General features: G+C 46.8%; 1 protein-coding gene across 1 annotated transcript; it reads right to left on the reverse strand.

Annotated features, from left to right (window-relative positions):
* Positions 1 to 4,252: 4,252 nt before the first annotated feature.
* LOC101989486 (cytochrome P450 2U1) lies at positions 4,253 to 16,454 on the reverse strand. The gene is made up of 5 exons (XM_005357294.2): positions 15,991 to 16,454; positions 11,890 to 12,525; positions 9,417 to 9,578; positions 7,905 to 8,072; positions 4,253 to 6,692 (listed from the first exon to the last, which is right to left on the reverse strand). The coding sequence occupies exons 1-5, from the start codon at positions 16,436 to 16,438 to the stop codon at positions 6,514 to 6,516; spliced, it is 1,593 nt and encodes a 530-aa protein (XP_005357351.1). The 5' UTR covers positions 16,439 to 16,454; the 3' UTR covers positions 4,253 to 6,513.
* Between the last annotated feature and the right edge of the window lie 1,386 nt (positions 16,455 to 17,840).

The following is a 17,840-nucleotide window of genomic DNA, read 5'->3' on the forward strand; positions in this document are numbered from 1 at the left end:
TCCCTCCCTCCCTCCCTCCCTCTCTCTCTCTCTTTCTTTCTTTCTTTCTTTCTTTCTTCCTTCTCTCTTCTCTTCAGTGTATATCTGTGCTCTATGCGCAATATGCAAGGAGGTCAGAAAAGGGCATCAGATCCCCCAAATCAAGAGTTACAGGCTGTTGTGAGCTGCCATGTGGGTGCTGAGAATCAGGCTCGGCTCCTCTGGACGAGCAGTCAGGGCTCCTAACCACTGAGCCATCTCTCCCGTCCTACAGTACATTCACAGATGACATTTGTGTTATAATACCACGTGGACCTCATGCCTGACATATGGCCCATTTCAGATCTCTGCTTGCTTTTCCTTAGGAAAGAAAGGTAAATGTGTCTTACTCCATTTGTGCAGCTAGAAGAAAATCCCCAAATTTCTCCTGGGACCAAGAAAACTCCAAGTCAGGGTATTATCAAATAGAACCCCTCTGGAAGGGTCTGTGGGAGCATTTCCAAGAAGGGTTACTGAGGGGAGATGTCCTCCTGGAGTGAACAGCACCTTTGATGGGTGTGGGTTATACTAGATATAAACTGAAAAAATATTAGAATGTTTGCCTGCCTGCCTTCTCCTCCTGCTGGTGAGTGCCTCTTTCCAGCAGAGCTCTGGTCAGAACCACTGAGCGACTCTCAAGCCCCAATCGTGCAAGCCGGTCTAATCAATCCCATCTCATGACATGCATAATGTCGGTTCTGGTTCTCTAGAGCGGTGGTTCTCAACTTGTGGGTCACTACCCCTTCTGGTTCCAAAAATATCTACATTATGATTCATAACAGTATAGCAAAATTGCAGTTATGAAGTAACAATGAAAAATATTATGGTTGGGAAATCACCACAACATGAAGAACTGTATTGAAGGGTCGCAGCAATAGGAAGGTTGAGGGCCACTGCTCCACAAGGAGCTAGCTCCCTGGGGATCTTTTCTAAATCACCAACCCAGTCATCTCACAAAGACCCTTGGCCAATGTTCCTCCATTAGGTTTCAGTACGTGCATTAGAAGAGAACGCAAAAGCAGGTAGTAGGCCCAGTGCCCTACCAAAGTGGAGGTGGCTGGGCAGAGAGCCTTCCCTTGGCACATACACAGACAGGCAGGATTTGATAACAACCAAGAGCATTGATGGTTGTGGGCGGGGGGGGGGTAGGGGAATTCACTGAACAAGTTGTAATTTTCCCTCGGTTTATGGAAGGTTAATGTCCTCTGGCTTCTGGGAATGAATGGGAATTATACTGCCATTCTTGTTGGATGAGTTTTAGGTTTCCTCTATCAGGAACTAAAGAGTTGTGGCTCCTTGGAATGGCAGAGCAGCAGAGCTCAGGACAGCCAATCGCAGGTTCACTTACTGAAGAACCCATGATGGATGACATTGCCTGAGATTTCACGCACATAATGATTTGCATGGTAAAGGGTCGAAATCAGTTTGAGGTCATAGTCCTCTGTTTGCACATCCCACGGAAAACATCCTTCGTATGGCAGACAGGTCAGCCAAGGTTTCGAGAAACACTACCGGATATTTTTACAGGTATTTCTTCAACATGACTGACTTCAAATAGGTGTCTCAAATTTTCTTATGCCAGCTGTTGCCCTTGAGCCAGCCACTTGGAAAACCTCTCTCTCCATCCCAAAGGACAGTGGCCTTTCCAACTTGCAAGTTAAAATCCAAGTCCAAAAAGTCTAAAACATTGTTCTTTCGGGAACAAAGTGATTTAATAATAGTAATTAAAAAAAAAACCACTTAAAGTGAATGTTTACAGAAAATGCTGGGTCAGCAAAATGACATGTATGGTTAGGTCGATGCAGTCTGGATTAAATGCTTCAGGCCCTTGTGTATCTCACCTGTGTATGTGGATGGGGATTTGTACATCAGGATTTTCCTATTCTACAGAAAATAGGACATCTGAATTGCTGAGAATGGGCTGCTCTCAGCCATTCTATTTCTAGCACATTTGCTCAAGAAGCTACAAATCACCAAATAGGCCAGCGAGGATGGTACAATGTGAATTCTTTATGACCCGAAGGGGAAAGGACCTGTGGACTATGCCTTCGCAAATGAAACTCTGAATTTGTTTTCTTAGGGTTTCCATGGACCAAGTTTTATGCTTCCAAAGTGAACCATTAACTCAGTCTTCTGAACTACAGCAATAACTAGTCATCTTTCTGAGTGATTTTTATTGACTTTGATTTTTCGGCATTTATTCCGTGTATGCAGACATACCATGGCTCACACGTGGAGATCTTGTGACAACTTACAGACGCTGGTTTTCTCCAGGATCAGCCATGATCACTCATGTAGGAAGATCAAACTCAGGGTGTCAGGTTTGATAACAAGACTCTCTACCCTCCGAGTCATCTTGCTGGCCCTGAAGCAATTTCTACATACTCCCGTATGTTAAATGGTTGCACAGGGAAGCAGCCAACACATATTCAGTCCTTTAATATGTTTGCCATTGTTCTAGGTGCTTCAGGTGAGTTAATTTATTAAATCCTCATGAGAATCCCATGCAGTAGAATCCTTTCATGATCAGGGAAGCTGAAGCCTGGATAAAGGAATTTAGCCACTATTGAACAGAAAATAGTAGGAGAAACCAGCTCTCCATACTTATTTCATGATCTCCACATACACACAATGGCATGCTGGTGACTGTATTTACCCTCCTCCCTACAGTAATAATAACAAAATTAACTGGGTAGTATATTCAAAGTTACCTCAGTGGGAGTTGGAAGATGGCTCATTTGGTAAAGTGCTTGCTAATACAAGCTTTAGGACCTGGGTTCAGATTCCTAGCACCCACATTTTAAAAAAAATTTAAGAGCTGGACGGTGGTGGTTTCCCCTTCTACGGTGAGATCCAGGGATTGAATTCAGGTCCTCAGGTTTGACAGGGAGCGCTGAGCCCTCCTGCTAGCCCCTGAGGTAACTTTTTCATTTTAACATATGTCTGAGAACAGGAGGTATTGGTCCTGCTGTGTGTGTGTCTGGTTTATGTAATACAGTGTCTCAGACTGTAAGCCCGCCTGGCCTGAACTCACAGCAATCCTTCAGCCTCAGCCTCTGGAGACTTGTAATTGTAGACAAGAGTCATCATGACTGACTTGCAAGTACCACATTATTTAGACTGCTAAAGTTGTAAGCAGACTTTCTTGGACTACCAACTCCCAAATAAAAGAAAAGAGACTTATTATTAATTGTGAAAGTTTGGCCTTCAGTTTAGGCTTGTTCCCAACTAGCTCTTATAACTTACATTAACCTGTTAGTCTTCATTCTGCCACGTGCCAATAACCAGGCAGGAAGTACAGGCAGAGAAACCAAACCAAGTATAGGCAGGGAAACCAAACGTGCCAGTAACCAGGCAGGAAATATAGGCAGGGAAAACAGAAGTCTGGAAAGAGGGGAAGGCAGAGACACAGTCATCATCCAGAAACAGAGGAAGCAGATGAAAATGCCTTACTAAGAAGATGTACCAAGCCACATTGCTAAACATAAATAAGAATTATGGGTTAATTTATGTTTTAAGAGGTAGTTAATAATAAGCCCAAACAATAGGCCAGACAATTTATAATTAATAAAAGCCTGTGTGTTTATTTGGAAGTAAATGGCTGTGGGGCAGGGTGGGACAGAAACGTCCGCCTACACAGCACTGCAGATGTGCACACACCATTCATCCCAGTCAACAGACACAATAATCTTGTTGATATCGCTAGCTAACCTCTAGAGACACGCACCAGGAATTTGCCACAACAGGTTTACACAAGATACAACCTTCTCTAATCTGTGTAGGGGTTTGGTGGGAGACTTAAGAAAATTTGGCTCGGCAGTTAAAAAGTACTTGTTGCTCTTACAAGGGACCCAGGTTCAGTTCCCAGCACCCACAAGGCAGCTCACAAATATCCGTAACCCCAGTCCCAGGGGATGACATCTTCTCGCCCCCGTGGACACTAAGCATGTGTGCAGTGCATAGGTGCACATCAGGCAAAACACTCACACAATCAAATAAATTACAGAAAATGTGTTTTGCCTGGACATCTCTGTATACCAGGTCTTCTGAGGGAATATTTTAAAATAAGTTACCCTCCTGTGTAAAGGCCAGGTTTGTACTACTTTGTGTCCCCCCCCCCCCTAGGTCTGTTTCCTCTTCCTTTTTGACTAAAATTTGGTAAAAACAACAAAAATTTCTAAGCAACTAAAAATAAGCAAACACAAACCAGACATGACACCGTGTCCTTAAAATTAAAGGTTTAATAAGAGCGCCATTGAAGATGAGGTCTAGACCTTGTTAGACCCCGAAAACTAAGGTCATTTTCACATTTCAGATGAAACAGGAAGTGCATAAAATATCGGTAGATTCGGGAAAAGCACAGTCCACCTGTGGCAAAGTGTATAAGGGATTTTCAGAGCACTACAGCGTGAGGCACGGTATTAAACTGCTGGATAAACACAGGACTCTGACATCATCCCATAGAAGGTAGAAGTTTTTTCAAGTACTATATGAAGTCTTTGGGTAGGAGGTCCAGAAATACACATGAGTCGAGAGAGTAAGGACCTTGTGAGTGTCAAGGTTTAAAAGCACATGAGTCTCAGATCAGGACAAGCTATCCTGGTCAAGGTACAGACAGCATGCCCATCCGTGTGCCATCTTATCCATATGGTGTACAGCCTCACTCCATCCCTCCAAACTCAGTGTGCTGACCTGAAACAGTCTTCAGGGCACCTAAAGATTAGCCTGCACTTCCTGCACCTATTTTGAAAGTGCCTATAACTTACAAAAAGGAAAACATTACGGTGGATAATATAAATGAAGAATCAAAAATTAATCAATACTCAGTTATACAATATTCCACCTTTTCCTTTTCACTTGTAGGTTTTTATTCAGCAGCTGGCATTTCCCCTCGGTAAGCATCGGGGGTCTGCCTGGGTACCTGGGCGAGCCGGCTGTGGAAGATGTTGGAAGCCTTCATTCTGTATTAGGTTTTAGCGGTTGAGGCATCGTTCGACATTTGCTAACATGGTTACTTTATGATACAAAAAGCCTAGTGAATTTTTAAACACTGGCTTAAACAGGTAGGGCGAAATTACCCTGCAATTTAAAACTCTCCTAAAGGACAGCCGTAAACACACAGATGGGCTCTCCCCTCAAGCACCTTCCCCAACTCACTCCCAAGGTGCCTGGGCGTCTGCCAAGAATAAGGCACAGGGAGGAGGAGGCAGCAGTGTGGAGCCTGGCCCCAGGGGAGTCCACCGGGATGAAGAGGGACATGGTAACCAAGGACGCAGCTTCAGGACCACGTGGGGTCAATACTGAGAAGGGCTCAGAGAGTGCTTTCCAGTCATAGTTCAAGTGTCTTAGAGACCAGTGAGGGTGTTTTATCATCACGGGCCTTATCACTGTAAAGCCTCAGCTCCCTTGGCTTGAGGACTGCACACAAAGAAAACGTTCATACGGTGCCGCTCTAAGAAACGCTCATATCATCACGGTTCCTTCCACAGTGCTGTAGGAGACCTGAGGGAAAGGCCAGACTCGGGCACACGGAGCTGCACACTGTTGACTATGACGGATGGCTTTGCCCCTGCTCCCCTTTACCCCCAGCAGCAGAAGGCCACAGTCATCCACAGTGTCATAAAGCCATTCCCACATTTTCTCGAGGAACCTGAAGGATCATTAGAGGCCACCCTATGAAGAAATGGCTTCTCTTCGTGGAGAGTATTCAAGTTAGTCCCACTATGGCTGGTAACACAACAGGAGAGGAGGGTTCAGAATCATTTAGATGAGACATCGCTTCTTGATCAATCCCACAATTCCATGACTCAGTTTCCCAGCCCAGCATCCAGAGCCCAGGCCAAGACAGAGCTGCACAGCTGCTAAGCAGAGGGGACCTGAGCTGTGTACCAGGCTCTCAGCTTCTGTGGTTACAGACAGCAGACACATAGGTAGACAATGACGTCAAGAGAATGATTCTCTTTTTCCTCATCACATGGAGCAAGGGGACATTTCATACTAGCTTTATAAAAAATAAAGAACCCAGCCCTAAACCCAAAAGATCCTCATAAGACAAGCCCAAGGAAACTGACATAGACCCTATGCTAAAAAGAAAAAAAATTAAAAAGAAAAACTTCTACCTCAATATAAGCTAGGCCTGCATCCCTTTCTGACCAAGTGTCCATGCTGAACACACTTCCATGTCAGGACCCTGAAAGGCCTGAAGGCAGATCTACTCCAGAACTGTCCAGCATCTGCTGACAGCAGAGAAGCCATGAGAAATTTCATTACCCTCATTTTACCGTGGGATTATGGGGGCTGAGATGAGATCTGCTCCTGATGGACTCTGCACAACCAGATCCATCATCCACGCGTCCCACTAGGCAGGAGGCATCCGTGGTGCGGCGCCCAGCCCTCTTGGCTGTCCTGAGTCGCTGGGCCCACGCTCAACAGCACAGAAGACTGTCTAGGACACGGATTTGGTTGTTGTCCCCTCCTCTCTTCTCAGGGGCACCTTCATCTCTTTGAGACGGTTACATTAAATGGGTGGGGGGTTAGCGTCAGACCGAATCTTCCAGTCATGATGGGCTTCTCAGAGCCCGCGGGTAGGGCAAAGGTGAAGCTCTGCATCATGCTCACGAACATCAGGAACAACTCCATCTTTGCCAGCTGCTCTCCCATACACACCCGCTTCCCTAAAAGTGAGATCGGAGAAGGGGCAGTTATGATACAGCCCTGTGCATTTGAAGCAGGTGTCTGACCTGAGTTGGTGGAGTTTTAAAGTAAAATCGCCACATCAACCCCAGTCTCCTTCAGTTTATCTACCCACACAGCCGTTCACCACTGTCCTCCTAGCCACGGATCCCACGAGGGGACGTGGGAGTTGCCCTGCCGCTCACCTTCCCTGTCACCTGCAGGACCAAGAGGGAAATAAGATGAAAGTTTCTAGACCCTTTCATTTCCACAGAAAGGACTTGTGTGCCTCAATCCAGGAACCCAAAGAAAGACCTGAGGGTAGAGAAGCTCTCACGCAAGCCTAGAAGACTAGGGCCTGTTTGTTCTCAGGCCTAAGACATGGGAGAAGCACTTGCTGACACCAGAGCCCTGAAAACCAAGACCTGACAACCCAAATTCAATTCCTGTGGCCCCCATAGTGAAAGAGAGCTGGCTGTTTCGAGTTGTCCTTTGGTGAGTGCTGAGACATTTGTCTCCCTCTCCACCACACGCATGTACACACACACACACACACACACACACACACACACACACAATATGCGAATAAAATGTAATTTTAAAAAGTTGTGCTTAGCCAGGCGATGGTGGTGCACGCCTTTAATCCCAGCACTCGGGAGGCAGAGGCAGGAGGATCTCTGTAAGTTCGAGACCAGCCTGGTCTACAGAGCTAGTTCCAGGACAGGCTCCAAAGCCACAGAGAAACCCTGTCTTGAAAAACCAAAAAAAAAAAAGAGAAAAAAAAAAGTTGTGCTTAACTCCAATAGTCCGTTAACTTCCCATACTTCTAAGGCCCCAAAGAGCCTACACAGCACGAGAAGAAAGATTTCTAGTCGTAAAGATTAAGCCCAACTCCCTCCTCCTTTCTTCTTCCTCTCCTGGGGATGGAAGCGAGGGGCTCAGACAGGCAAGGCAATGCGAGCACTCCGCCACTGAGTTACCTCTGTCCATACTTCTAACTTTCATTTTTATTTTTTGAAGAAAAAAAGTTGGGTCAGCAAAACAACTCAGTAGGCATGAACCAAGTTCTGCAAGTTGTCTTCTGCTTTCTATACCTACGAATACACACCTCAAACATGTGTGTGTACACATGCGTGCATGCACGCACGCACACATGCACACACACACACAAACACACATGCAATGATGAAGTTAAAAACCAAGGTTTAACTGACCTATCCCAAAAGGAATAAAAGTTTCTCTTTTCAGAAGTTGTCCCTGGTCATCCAGAAATCGATCAGGACAGAAGTCATCTGGCTTCTCCCAAATGGCTGGGTCTCTGTGCACTGACCACAGGTTGGGAATGACCACGGTGCCTTTAGGAATAGTGTATCCTTGGAGGACTGCAGACAACAAACAGAAGTCAGCACCACACTTGCTCTCACTATTCCTCTTCTTCAACATCACTGTTTCAAGAGTGGAACTATTCGTTGACTTAACTACTATTGGCAGAGACCAAATTCTGAGGTTCTTGAGGGGAGAGGTAAGTCTTATCAACCAGCACTTTCTCTCTGTCTACTCCCAAACCAGTCTGAGATAGGAGGGGCGGGGCTAGGTGCTGAATCAAGGCAGGCCCTATGAACCAAGTCAGGCCATAAAAACTTATAATCAAGAAAACACTAATAGGACATTCAGGTAAGCTTCCCCCATGATTTATATACTCTTAAGATCTACTCAGAATGTGTCTAAATCAGGGTTACTAGTACCATAATGTAATATAGTATGACCAAAGCAACCTGCGGGTCAAGACCCCTTTGGGGGGCCGTCAAATGACCCTTTCACAGGGGTTGCCTAAGACCATCAGAAATATCAGACTTTACGATTCCTAACAGTAGCAAATTACAGTTATGACGTAGCAATGAAAATAATCTTACGGCTGAGGTCACCACATGAGCAACTGTAATGAAGGGTCACCGCATGAGGAAGGTTGGGAACCTCTGCCCTTCAGCCCGATATTCTGGAAGCATTTTTTAAATTCAGGTTGCCCCTCTCAGATGACCTTAGCTTGTGTCAGGCTGACATAAAACTACGCAGCACAGAGTGGAAGAGCTTACAGGCGTTTCTGGCCACACAACAACATGATGGGGAGGGCACACTATGAAAACAGATCTGCAGGCAGCTCAACCCCCACGATCACCAGCTGCAAGCTGACCAAGACCCCACAGGGATTGGGTTCTACACTGGGTCTAATTTGACTACTGGGCTATCTCGAGATGCCTTAAACGCTGTCCTCGCCATCAACCTGTCCCTGTTTCTCTGAAACAGAGCCACCCCTGAAGTCCCAATTCTCCTGCTGCAGCCTCTCTGGGACTACAGGTGTGTGGCGCCCTCAGTTATACTGGGGAGTGTCAGACTGGGACATTCCGGTTTTTTAAATAAGTACACTTTGGTTGTAGAATTTTTAAAAACAAAGTGAGCTAATTTGGGAACAACTAGAGGGGCTTTTGCACCAACAGCTGATGTGAAGAATGACATTATGTTTTGCTAGTGCAAGTACACGGGCACCCGAGGCCAGAGGGCTCCTGGTAATGACTACAAGGCCCGCACCAATGATGACGGTTAAGGGTCACAACAGTCTCTGGATCTCCCAGCCTGAGACACAGAGAGCTAGTTCGGCTGTGACCACACCCCTCCCCACATTCTGCAGGCCCTCAGGGACGGGCAGAGAAGGCAGGCTCCTAACTTGCCTGTTTTCTCTGAAGTCATATGAGGAATGGCAAGGGGCACCGCCATGGACAACCTCTGCACCTCCATGATGGTGGCTTCTGTGTATGGCATCTGGGCCTTGTCTGTGAGGGAAGGAAGGCGGTCACAACCAATGACCCTTTCGATTTCTTCATGGACCTTTTCTATGCAAAAAGAAAAAGAACAGAGCACAGATAAGCCTGGGAGACCTGAGTCAGCACTGTTAGGTGAACTTTACCCAGCAAGGGATCAGTGGCCAATGATGACCTCACTCAGGACTGGTAGGGACAAGAAGCCACTGGGGTTGGGGCTCTGCAGAACAGAGTGGGCAACAGACACAGCATTCTGGACTCAGAGGTCTCACGTGACCATGTGACTCTCTAAGCTGTAACAGCATGTGAATGTTCAAAATATACAAGGAACCCTACCCATGGGTCTGCCATAGTTGAGGTCATCCCACAAAAGCCTGTGGTTGCAGGTCTGTCCCCCCACAGTGGTGTCATTAAGAGGGAGGACCTCCTGGAAAGATTTAGGTCCAGGGGGTGCAACCCTGGAACTTCCTTCCTTGTCTTCTACATCTGCCCAGAGGAAAGTCCCCTCCACAACGCACTGCTTTACCACAGTTCCCCTGGCAACAGAGTCAACAGGCCACAGACTAAATCCTCAGAAACCACAAGCAGAAATATGTCTCTCTTGTCAGCTGATTAGCAACCCCACTTGGTTGCAGCACTGAAAAGCTGGCTAACGTGGGTTCATAAATGTGTACTCCTCACCAGCCTGGACTCTGGAGACTCAAAAACTTTACAAATTAACAAAGCTACTGTCTTAAGCCACCAAGTTTGGGAACAACCTGTTGCTTAGCAATAGCTAGTTAAAACAGGGAGCCATGATAACTATGGCAGGAAAAACATGGACCCTTGAAGAACTTTCACAACTCCACCTCCTGGGGCTTTGACACCTTCCACGGTGTCTTGGTCCCTTTTCAGGCTCTGTAACAGAAAACTTGGAGGTGGGTGCTTTATAAAGAAACACTGAGCTCACAGTACTGGAAGACACAAGCCCAAGAACAGCAGCCCCTCTTTGGTTGCCAGCAGAGAGCCATGTGCGAGGGAGTGGCCATATGGCAACTAGGAATCCCGAGGGACTCAGGGGCCAAGGCTGCTCCTTTTGTAATTACCCGCTCTCACGGGAACTAACTAGGGCCCCATAAGAATGACATTAGCCTGCTGGAGGATGCAAGAGATGCGCGGGGAAAGGATTCGGCCATGCTTTTTTCGGTTCTTCCTTCATATACTTGACTCCTCAAAAACCTTGGTCTCCAGGCTAAGCTTCCTCAAGCTCCTGCGACTAACTACCTCACTCTAGGTATCTCAGGGTTCTACCTCCTCAGTACGACACCACGGAGGACCAAACTTCTAGCACATAAACCTCAGTGGGATACATCAAATCATAGCCCACTGATAGCATGTAGCAGAGGGGGCTAGACAGACCCAACTAAAGATGTAGACATGGAGAACACATCCTGAGCTGTCCAGTGTATCCCCAACCAAGTACAGCTATACTCCATGGAATAATACTTCAGTCAATCACAGACCGGATACCCAAGTGTGGTCCTATAAGGTTATACTGCCTGGTGACACTATGGTGACCTTAGTTTAAGTGTACTCTGTGATGGCAGAGTCATCTCCTAACACCACAGTCTCAGAACACGAACCCATTACTAAGTAGCACGGGCTTTAAAATCAGATCGTCTTCCCCAGACAATATTAAGTCAGAAGGAGATGTGAACCTGGAAGCAAGGTCAGAGAGCTGCGGCTTTGGGGGCTCTGAAGATGAAGAGGACCAAGTCAAACAAGCTGGAAAGAGCAAGGAGATGAATTTTCCTCTAGGGCCTCCAGAGGGCAACACAGCCTGGCCAACACCCCCGCCTTTAGTCCAGGGAAGCACACACCATACTTCTGAGATAACTTAGAACAAATGCAGGTGTGTTCAGGTGACTAGGTTTGTAGTGACCAGCTACAGCTGAAGTAGAAACCAACACACCATGCTCCCCTACTCATCCAGGATTTGCTGCCACTGCCACTTGCTGTCACTGGGTGGATGTGGGAGGACCAGCTGTGACTTTCCCTGACTTTTTTGGGCCTGTGATGTCCATTTTCAAAGCAAGCTGAAAAGGCACAGATGACCATGGATACTAGCTTAGCCCTACGACACCCCGCATCTCCAACACTCCTTTACTTTCAGAGGTTTCACAGGGAATGGACTGTGGAGATTGAGGCAGGGGTGAGCAAGCCACAGCACGAGTCTATCTAGACACTTGAGCCTTCACTGTTCACATCTTAAGCTCCTATAAAACCCAAGTGTTTGTTTTCCAGCCTGAGAACATGAGGGCCCAAAGCCAGTGGATCACAAAGGTTGCTACCTGGTTTAAATTACCTGCCTTTACCCTGAGGAAAGAACAAATCTATCAATTACTTTGCACGTCCGGGTTCACTGACATATACAGCAGGCACCAAAGCAAAGAGTTGGTTGTGGTGTCGGTGCCAGCAACGAAGAGGTCCCCAATGATGTAGAACAGGTAATCCTCATTGAAGCTCGTGCTGCTGCCGGTTCTCCGCTCCTCGTCCACGTGCAGGAGGTACATGTCTATGAAGTCCTGAGGGTTGCTGGCATCCAGAGACTCCTGGTGCTCTTTGATGATGTTTTTAAGGAAGCAGGTGATGTCCCTTTCGATCTGCCTTAGTTCCTTCCATGGCCCAAAGGGAAGGTAGTAAAACCAGGAGCAGATGTTGATCAGGAAGACCTGGCTGTGCAAGCAGATTTCTAACCCTCGAGACATGAAATCCAGCACCTTCTTAAACTCCTTGTTTGTGTAGCCGAAGCGCTGGCCGAAGCACAGGGAACAGATGATGTTAGAGACGGCGTTGCTGATGATGGGGAAGGGGCTGAAGGGGGCGTCTCCGTGTTTCTGCATTTCCTCTTTTACATACCTGAACTCCTCAATAATCTTGGGCTCCAGGCTAAGCTTTCCCAGCCCAAAATGACGGAGCGTCGAGTGGGAGAATTTCCTCTGCTGTTTCCAGATGGTGCCGTAGTGTGCAAACACGATTCCTGCCGAGGACAGAAAGGACGGTGAGAGGGCAGGGCCTGCGAAAGGCAAGCAGCACCTGCCATGGGTGTATTCTGTATTTTCAAGTCTCTCGGCCAAAGTTCATATGCGGACGAAGACAACCGATCAGGTTTCATTCTAAAGACATTTGTTTCCAATAAACGCTGAGTCTAAATAAGGGTCACTGGCTAAATGTTGTTATTTATTGTAACTTCTGGTAAAATGAAAAGCAATGAGTTTTTATGCCTAAAATTACTGTGCAGTAGATTCAGGTTTAGAAAACCTTTCAAACCAAAAGCAACCGTATTTGCAGCAGGCTTTCTTTTGTACCACCAACCAGCTCCCAAATCATGACACGGAGACATGTTGTTAATGATGAATGCTCAGCCTTATCTTATGCTTGTCCCACTAGCTCTTAGAACTCACTTGACCTGTTTCTCTTCATCTACATTTTGCTTTGGGGCTTTTTACTTCTCTTTCATTCTGTAGGTCCTAGCCCATGTTTGGCTGGCTGGCGGCTAGCTGGTTGGCTGGCCGCAGGCACCTCCCTTTCTCCTCTCCTCCCCTCCCCTTTTCTTTCCTTTCCATGATGTCCTTTATCATCTTAGCCAGAGTTCCTTCCTGTGGGGAACAGATGAGGTCCTGAACAAATGTGCGTTGCTGACGTGAGCATGGCCATGTTAAGGATTCCAATGCCTCAGACTAAGGAACAGTAAAGCCCTAAGTACCACAAGCTATGACCAAGTGTTGAAACATGTGAGCCCATGGGGGACAGTCCACATTCAAACCAACACCACGTTGTGAGTCCTTAGCATGTGGTGTGCTGTAGATGGAACGCCGACCTGGTTCTGGGGTTGAGTTCTTAAAGTGCCTCTATAACGTGTCTTTCAAGAGTGCGGGTTTATCTCAGTAGTACAGTGCAGAACTTCCATGCACAGTGCCCTGGGTTCAATCCCCAGCAACGGGAAAAGAGAAGCATTTCAATATAAACATCTATGTAGACAAATGCATGGTTGAATATGGACTTCCTCCAAACTTAACAGACATCACTAAGGGTAAATTGATGAGCCATAAAATATGGATATCTTTGATGGAGGAAGGTCATTGGTTAAAAAATAAAGAAACTGCTTGGCCCCCATAGGTTAGAACATAGGTGGGTGGAGTAAACAGAACAGAATGCTGGGAGGAAGAGGAAGTGAGCTCAGACTCGATAGCTCTCTTCTCTGGGGCAGACGCGATGAAGCTCCGACCCAGAATGGACGTAGGCTAGAATCTTCCCGGTAAGCGCACCTTGGGGTGCTACACACATTATTAGAAATGGGCTAGTCCAGGTGCGAGAGTTAGCCGAGAAGAGGCTAGATAAAATGAGCCAAGCAATGTTTAAAAGAATACAGTTTGTGTGTTGTTATTTCTGGTGTAAAGCTAGCCGTGTGGGAGCCGGGCAGGACGAAAAGCAGGCCCGCAGCTCCCACAACATATCTTCACATGAATAGACACTGTCATATGCCTGCTATAAGTAGATTCAGAATGGAGCCAAGGCTCCATCTACAAGGCTATGAATATCTGTGTTAAGCAGTTGCTATCACTTGATACTTGTAATTTCTTGCTTTTTGCCACTAGAGGGCTGAAATGTATCTCCTTGTGATTTCATTCGCATTTCTGTGACAGTGTGGGCTTCTTAGTTCACAATTCACAATTACTGTGTGGATATTTTCTTACAATATATTTTAAACGCATAATTAACCTTCATGTGATTTTTGACAAGCATAAGCTTTAAATTTAAAGACACCATGTGTAAATTTTTTAAAAATTATTTATTTAGTGTGTGTGTGCACGTGTGTGTTTATGTGTGCCATGTGTTTGTGCCCACAGAAGCCAGAGAGGGCATGGTTTCCAGGCAGCTGAAGTTACAGATGGCTGTGAACTACCTGACACAGATGCTGGATCTGAACCCAGGATCTCTGAAAGAGCAGGAAGTGCTCCTAACCACTGAGCAATCTCTCCAGTCCACATGTATACATTTTTTTAAAGATAGGATGTCACTTAAACCTACACTAGTTTTGAAGTTGTGAAACTCTTCCTATCTCAACCTCCCAACTTAGAGACTATAGGTGTATGTCACTGTGCCTGTCTAACAACCTTTTTCTTGTGATTTGTGCTCTGTGTTTTGTTCTAAAAACCCCTTCCTACTTCCTATCAGGAATTCAGAAATACATCATCTTCTTATAAAATTCTAAAACTTTGACTTTGAGAACGGATTTGCTTTTTAAAGATGTGTTTTTATTTTATGTCTATGAACGCTCTGCCTGAATGTATGTTTATACACTATGTGTGTGCCTAGTGTCTACTGAGACCAGAAGAGGGTGTTTTGTTTTGTTTTGTTTTTCCGAGATGTTTCTCTGTGTAACAGCCCTGGCTGTTTTGGAACTTGCTTTGCATACCAGGCTGGCCTTGAACTCACTGAAATCCACCTGCCTCTCTCTGCCTTCCAAGTGTTGGGATTAAAGGCGAGTTCAACCACCTGGCTGGCTTCTGGACTTTCTTAAGGAAAAATAGCTTGTTGTGCTTTTGCAAATTGAAAGTCACTGGATGGAGGGGCCTTGAAGTTGGTTCAAGACAACCCAAGACCAAGTTCTTAGCACAAAGGAAGGCTTATTCACCCCAGAGGGACGGAGAACAGAGAAAGATAAGGGACAGGAGATAGATGAAGAGGGAGAAGGTGATGGAACATGGGAGAAAGGGGCAAAGGAGAGGGTAAGGGGTATTTGTGCTTGAGTGATAAAAGAGTGTCTCTGGATAGAGAGGAGGAAGATTTGGCCTGCAGGCAAATGGCAGTGTATACAGGTAAAAGGAAAAACCCAGTGTTAGGATGAGCTGGTTAATTTTGATTGGGCATATTAATTAAGGTGGCCAAAGGGGCTTTTGATTGCTGAACTTCGATACTTTGATAGCTGGAACTTGGTAGTCAGCCTCAGGAGAAGAAAGAGGCCAAGTTAAAAAATGGCCCTTGGTGGCTAGCTTTGGGAATATAATCTAACAGTTTTTAGGATAGCAGAGGGAACGTGGGAAAAGGCAAGGCTCACCAGAGCCATATTTGTCATGCTGGGCTAACTAGAGTCCCTTCACTGGGTGAAAAGAATTTTCTTTTCCCTTTTCTAACAGGGCCAAAGTTTAGGAATGTTGGGGTCACAGACCTAAGAGTGAGGAGGCCTCATATGGGAGAGATGGGTCCCAGGAGGGTGGCCTCTGATTCCATACTTTTGTATACCTTTCCCCGCCCCCCAATTCCTAACTTTCCCGGTGGGTCTCCCACTTTTACCTCGCACTAGAAACCACGCGAACACACACACCATACACACACACGCACGCACGCACGCACACGCACACGCACACACACACACACACGCTCAGGGCAGGACGCAGGTGGTCACCTGCTGCCCCAGGTCCTCAGCCCGCGGCATGCTCACCCTTCTCTTTGGTCATGATGGAGATGAGCGGCATCCGCGGGCGGTCACTGAACACTTCAGCCTGCTGCACTAGCGCCTCGCGCACGCTGTGGAAGTCGCTGAGGACCACCACCAGTTGGTGACCGATGAACAAGCTGAAGACGTTGCCGTAGACGCCCGCCAGCTTGGCCAGGAGCACGTGCGAGTCCACGGTGTCGGTCTGGCCGCCCTGGCCCAGCCAGAACTGCAGCCGCAGGAAGCGGGGCACCAGCAAGTGCCCGATGTTACCCACGAGCGGCCAGGGTGCGGGCCCCGGAGGGATGCCGCATGTGCGCTGCCGCCGCAGCCAGACCCAGCCCAGCAGCAGTGCCAGCCCGCAAAGCAGCATTGCGCCTCCCGCCGCCCGCAAGTGCAGCCCAGCACCCGGCTGCTCCCCAGCCGCAGGATGCGAGTCCTCGGGCGACGACATTCTCTAAGCGCTGGTGGTGCAGACGCGACCAGCAGAGTGGCTGGAAGGTCAGGGCCGGGGGTAGGGCAAGTCGAGCTCTTCGAATTGGCTAAGACGCGTGCCCTTCTCCGCTTTGTCCAATCATCTTCTCCAACGTTGGGTAGGGGCGGGGCCGTCCTCCAGGACAGCTGGTTGAGGGCGGTGGGTGGAGGCCTGGGGTAACTTGCTTAGCTTTCCTGAACGTGTGTTGTTTGTTTTTGTTTTGTTTGTTTGTCACGTCAGCGTCACGCGCTAGCAGTAGTGGGATCCTCCGGAGAGTGAGAGCTTTCAGTGGATTTCTGCGTGTGAGTTGATTTTATCAAAACATTCACAAGTCGGGAAGCTTTATTCTAGGCATTAGACCAGACCTGAGACGCTGAGTTCATAATAAAAAATGTGATTTACAGATATTCCAACACCAGGGTCCTTGACTCTGCTCTGGTGATAGCCGAGTGCTTTACCTTCCTGTTATTTATAGGCCCGATTGCTGTGGTTTCTCTTGGGTAGGCTGACCCTAGAACTCAAGGTTGAATCAGTTTGTATTTCTATGTTGATGGCCTAGAACTCGCTGTGTAGACCAGTTGGCCTCGAATTCAGAGAGCCACCTGCCTCCGCCTCCAGAATTAGGGCATTAAAGGCATGTGCTACCGTACTTGGCCCAGACGGAGCCAGCTGCCAAGGTCTTTGTTTTGTGATGCTCAAGATTAAATCCTAGGCTTTGCTTTTGGTTGCTAGGGAAGTGCTTCATCTTTGATCCACATCTCTGGATCCTGTGTAAGATCAATTCAGGTTTGATCTCTCTTCACACACACAGACACCCCCACACACACACTGAACACTACAGTGCTTTATAAAATGACCAAAGCATGGTGACTTCTTTTCATGTTTTTTTTTCTTTTTTTCTATCAACAAGTGGGGTAAGCTAAAGTTCAAAAGTTCAAGCTTACTGTTCTCTCACTATTTTTGATACAATTTGTAAAGTATACAAATGCTTTCTTCCTTCTCCCCTCCCCAAACTAAAAAAGTCCACCTCACATTTCCTGTATTTAATCGTTATCAGATTCCCTTTTTTGTGACTTAAAAAAAAAGGATTTCTTACTTAAGTTAGAGACACTAAAATCTTAATAATTATTTTTTTTTCTTGTGACTGGGTCTCACTATGTGACAGGCTTGTCACTCACAGTCAATCTAGCCTCAGATTTGGCAGTCTAACTATTTTTGTCCTCTCAAACACTGGAATTACAGGAGGGCAGCACTATACCCAGAGGGCAGTTTAACTTTTCAACTGCTTGTTGGAGGATTTTGTCTTCAATATGTCATTTCCTTCTCTTGATGCCTTTCTCTCTAAACACACCCCACTACCTCCTCCTCCTCCTCCTCCTCC

The sequence above is a fragment of the Microtus ochrogaster genome, chromosome 21 (assembly GCF_000317375.1).
Source record: "Microtus ochrogaster isolate Prairie Vole_2 chromosome 21, MicOch1.0, whole genome shotgun sequence".
Lineage (NCBI taxonomy): Eukaryota > Metazoa > Chordata > Mammalia > Rodentia > Cricetidae > Microtus > Microtus ochrogaster.

Bases quoted from the DNA above. Each gene is read 5' to 3' on its own strand.
- LOC101989486 (XM_005357294.2), bottom strand. From the start codon at position 16,438: ATGTCGTCGCCCGAGGACTCGCATCCTGCGGCTGGGGAGCAGCCGGGT. The intron at 12,526-15,990 runs GTGAGCATGCCG...TGTCCTCGGCAG, and splicing joins CATCATGACCAAAGAGAAGG to GAATCGTGTTTGCACACTAC. The intron at 9,579-11,889 runs GTAATTGATAGA...CTTTTTGCATAG, and splicing joins AGTGAACCCGGACGTGCAAA to AAAAGGTCCATGAAGAAATC.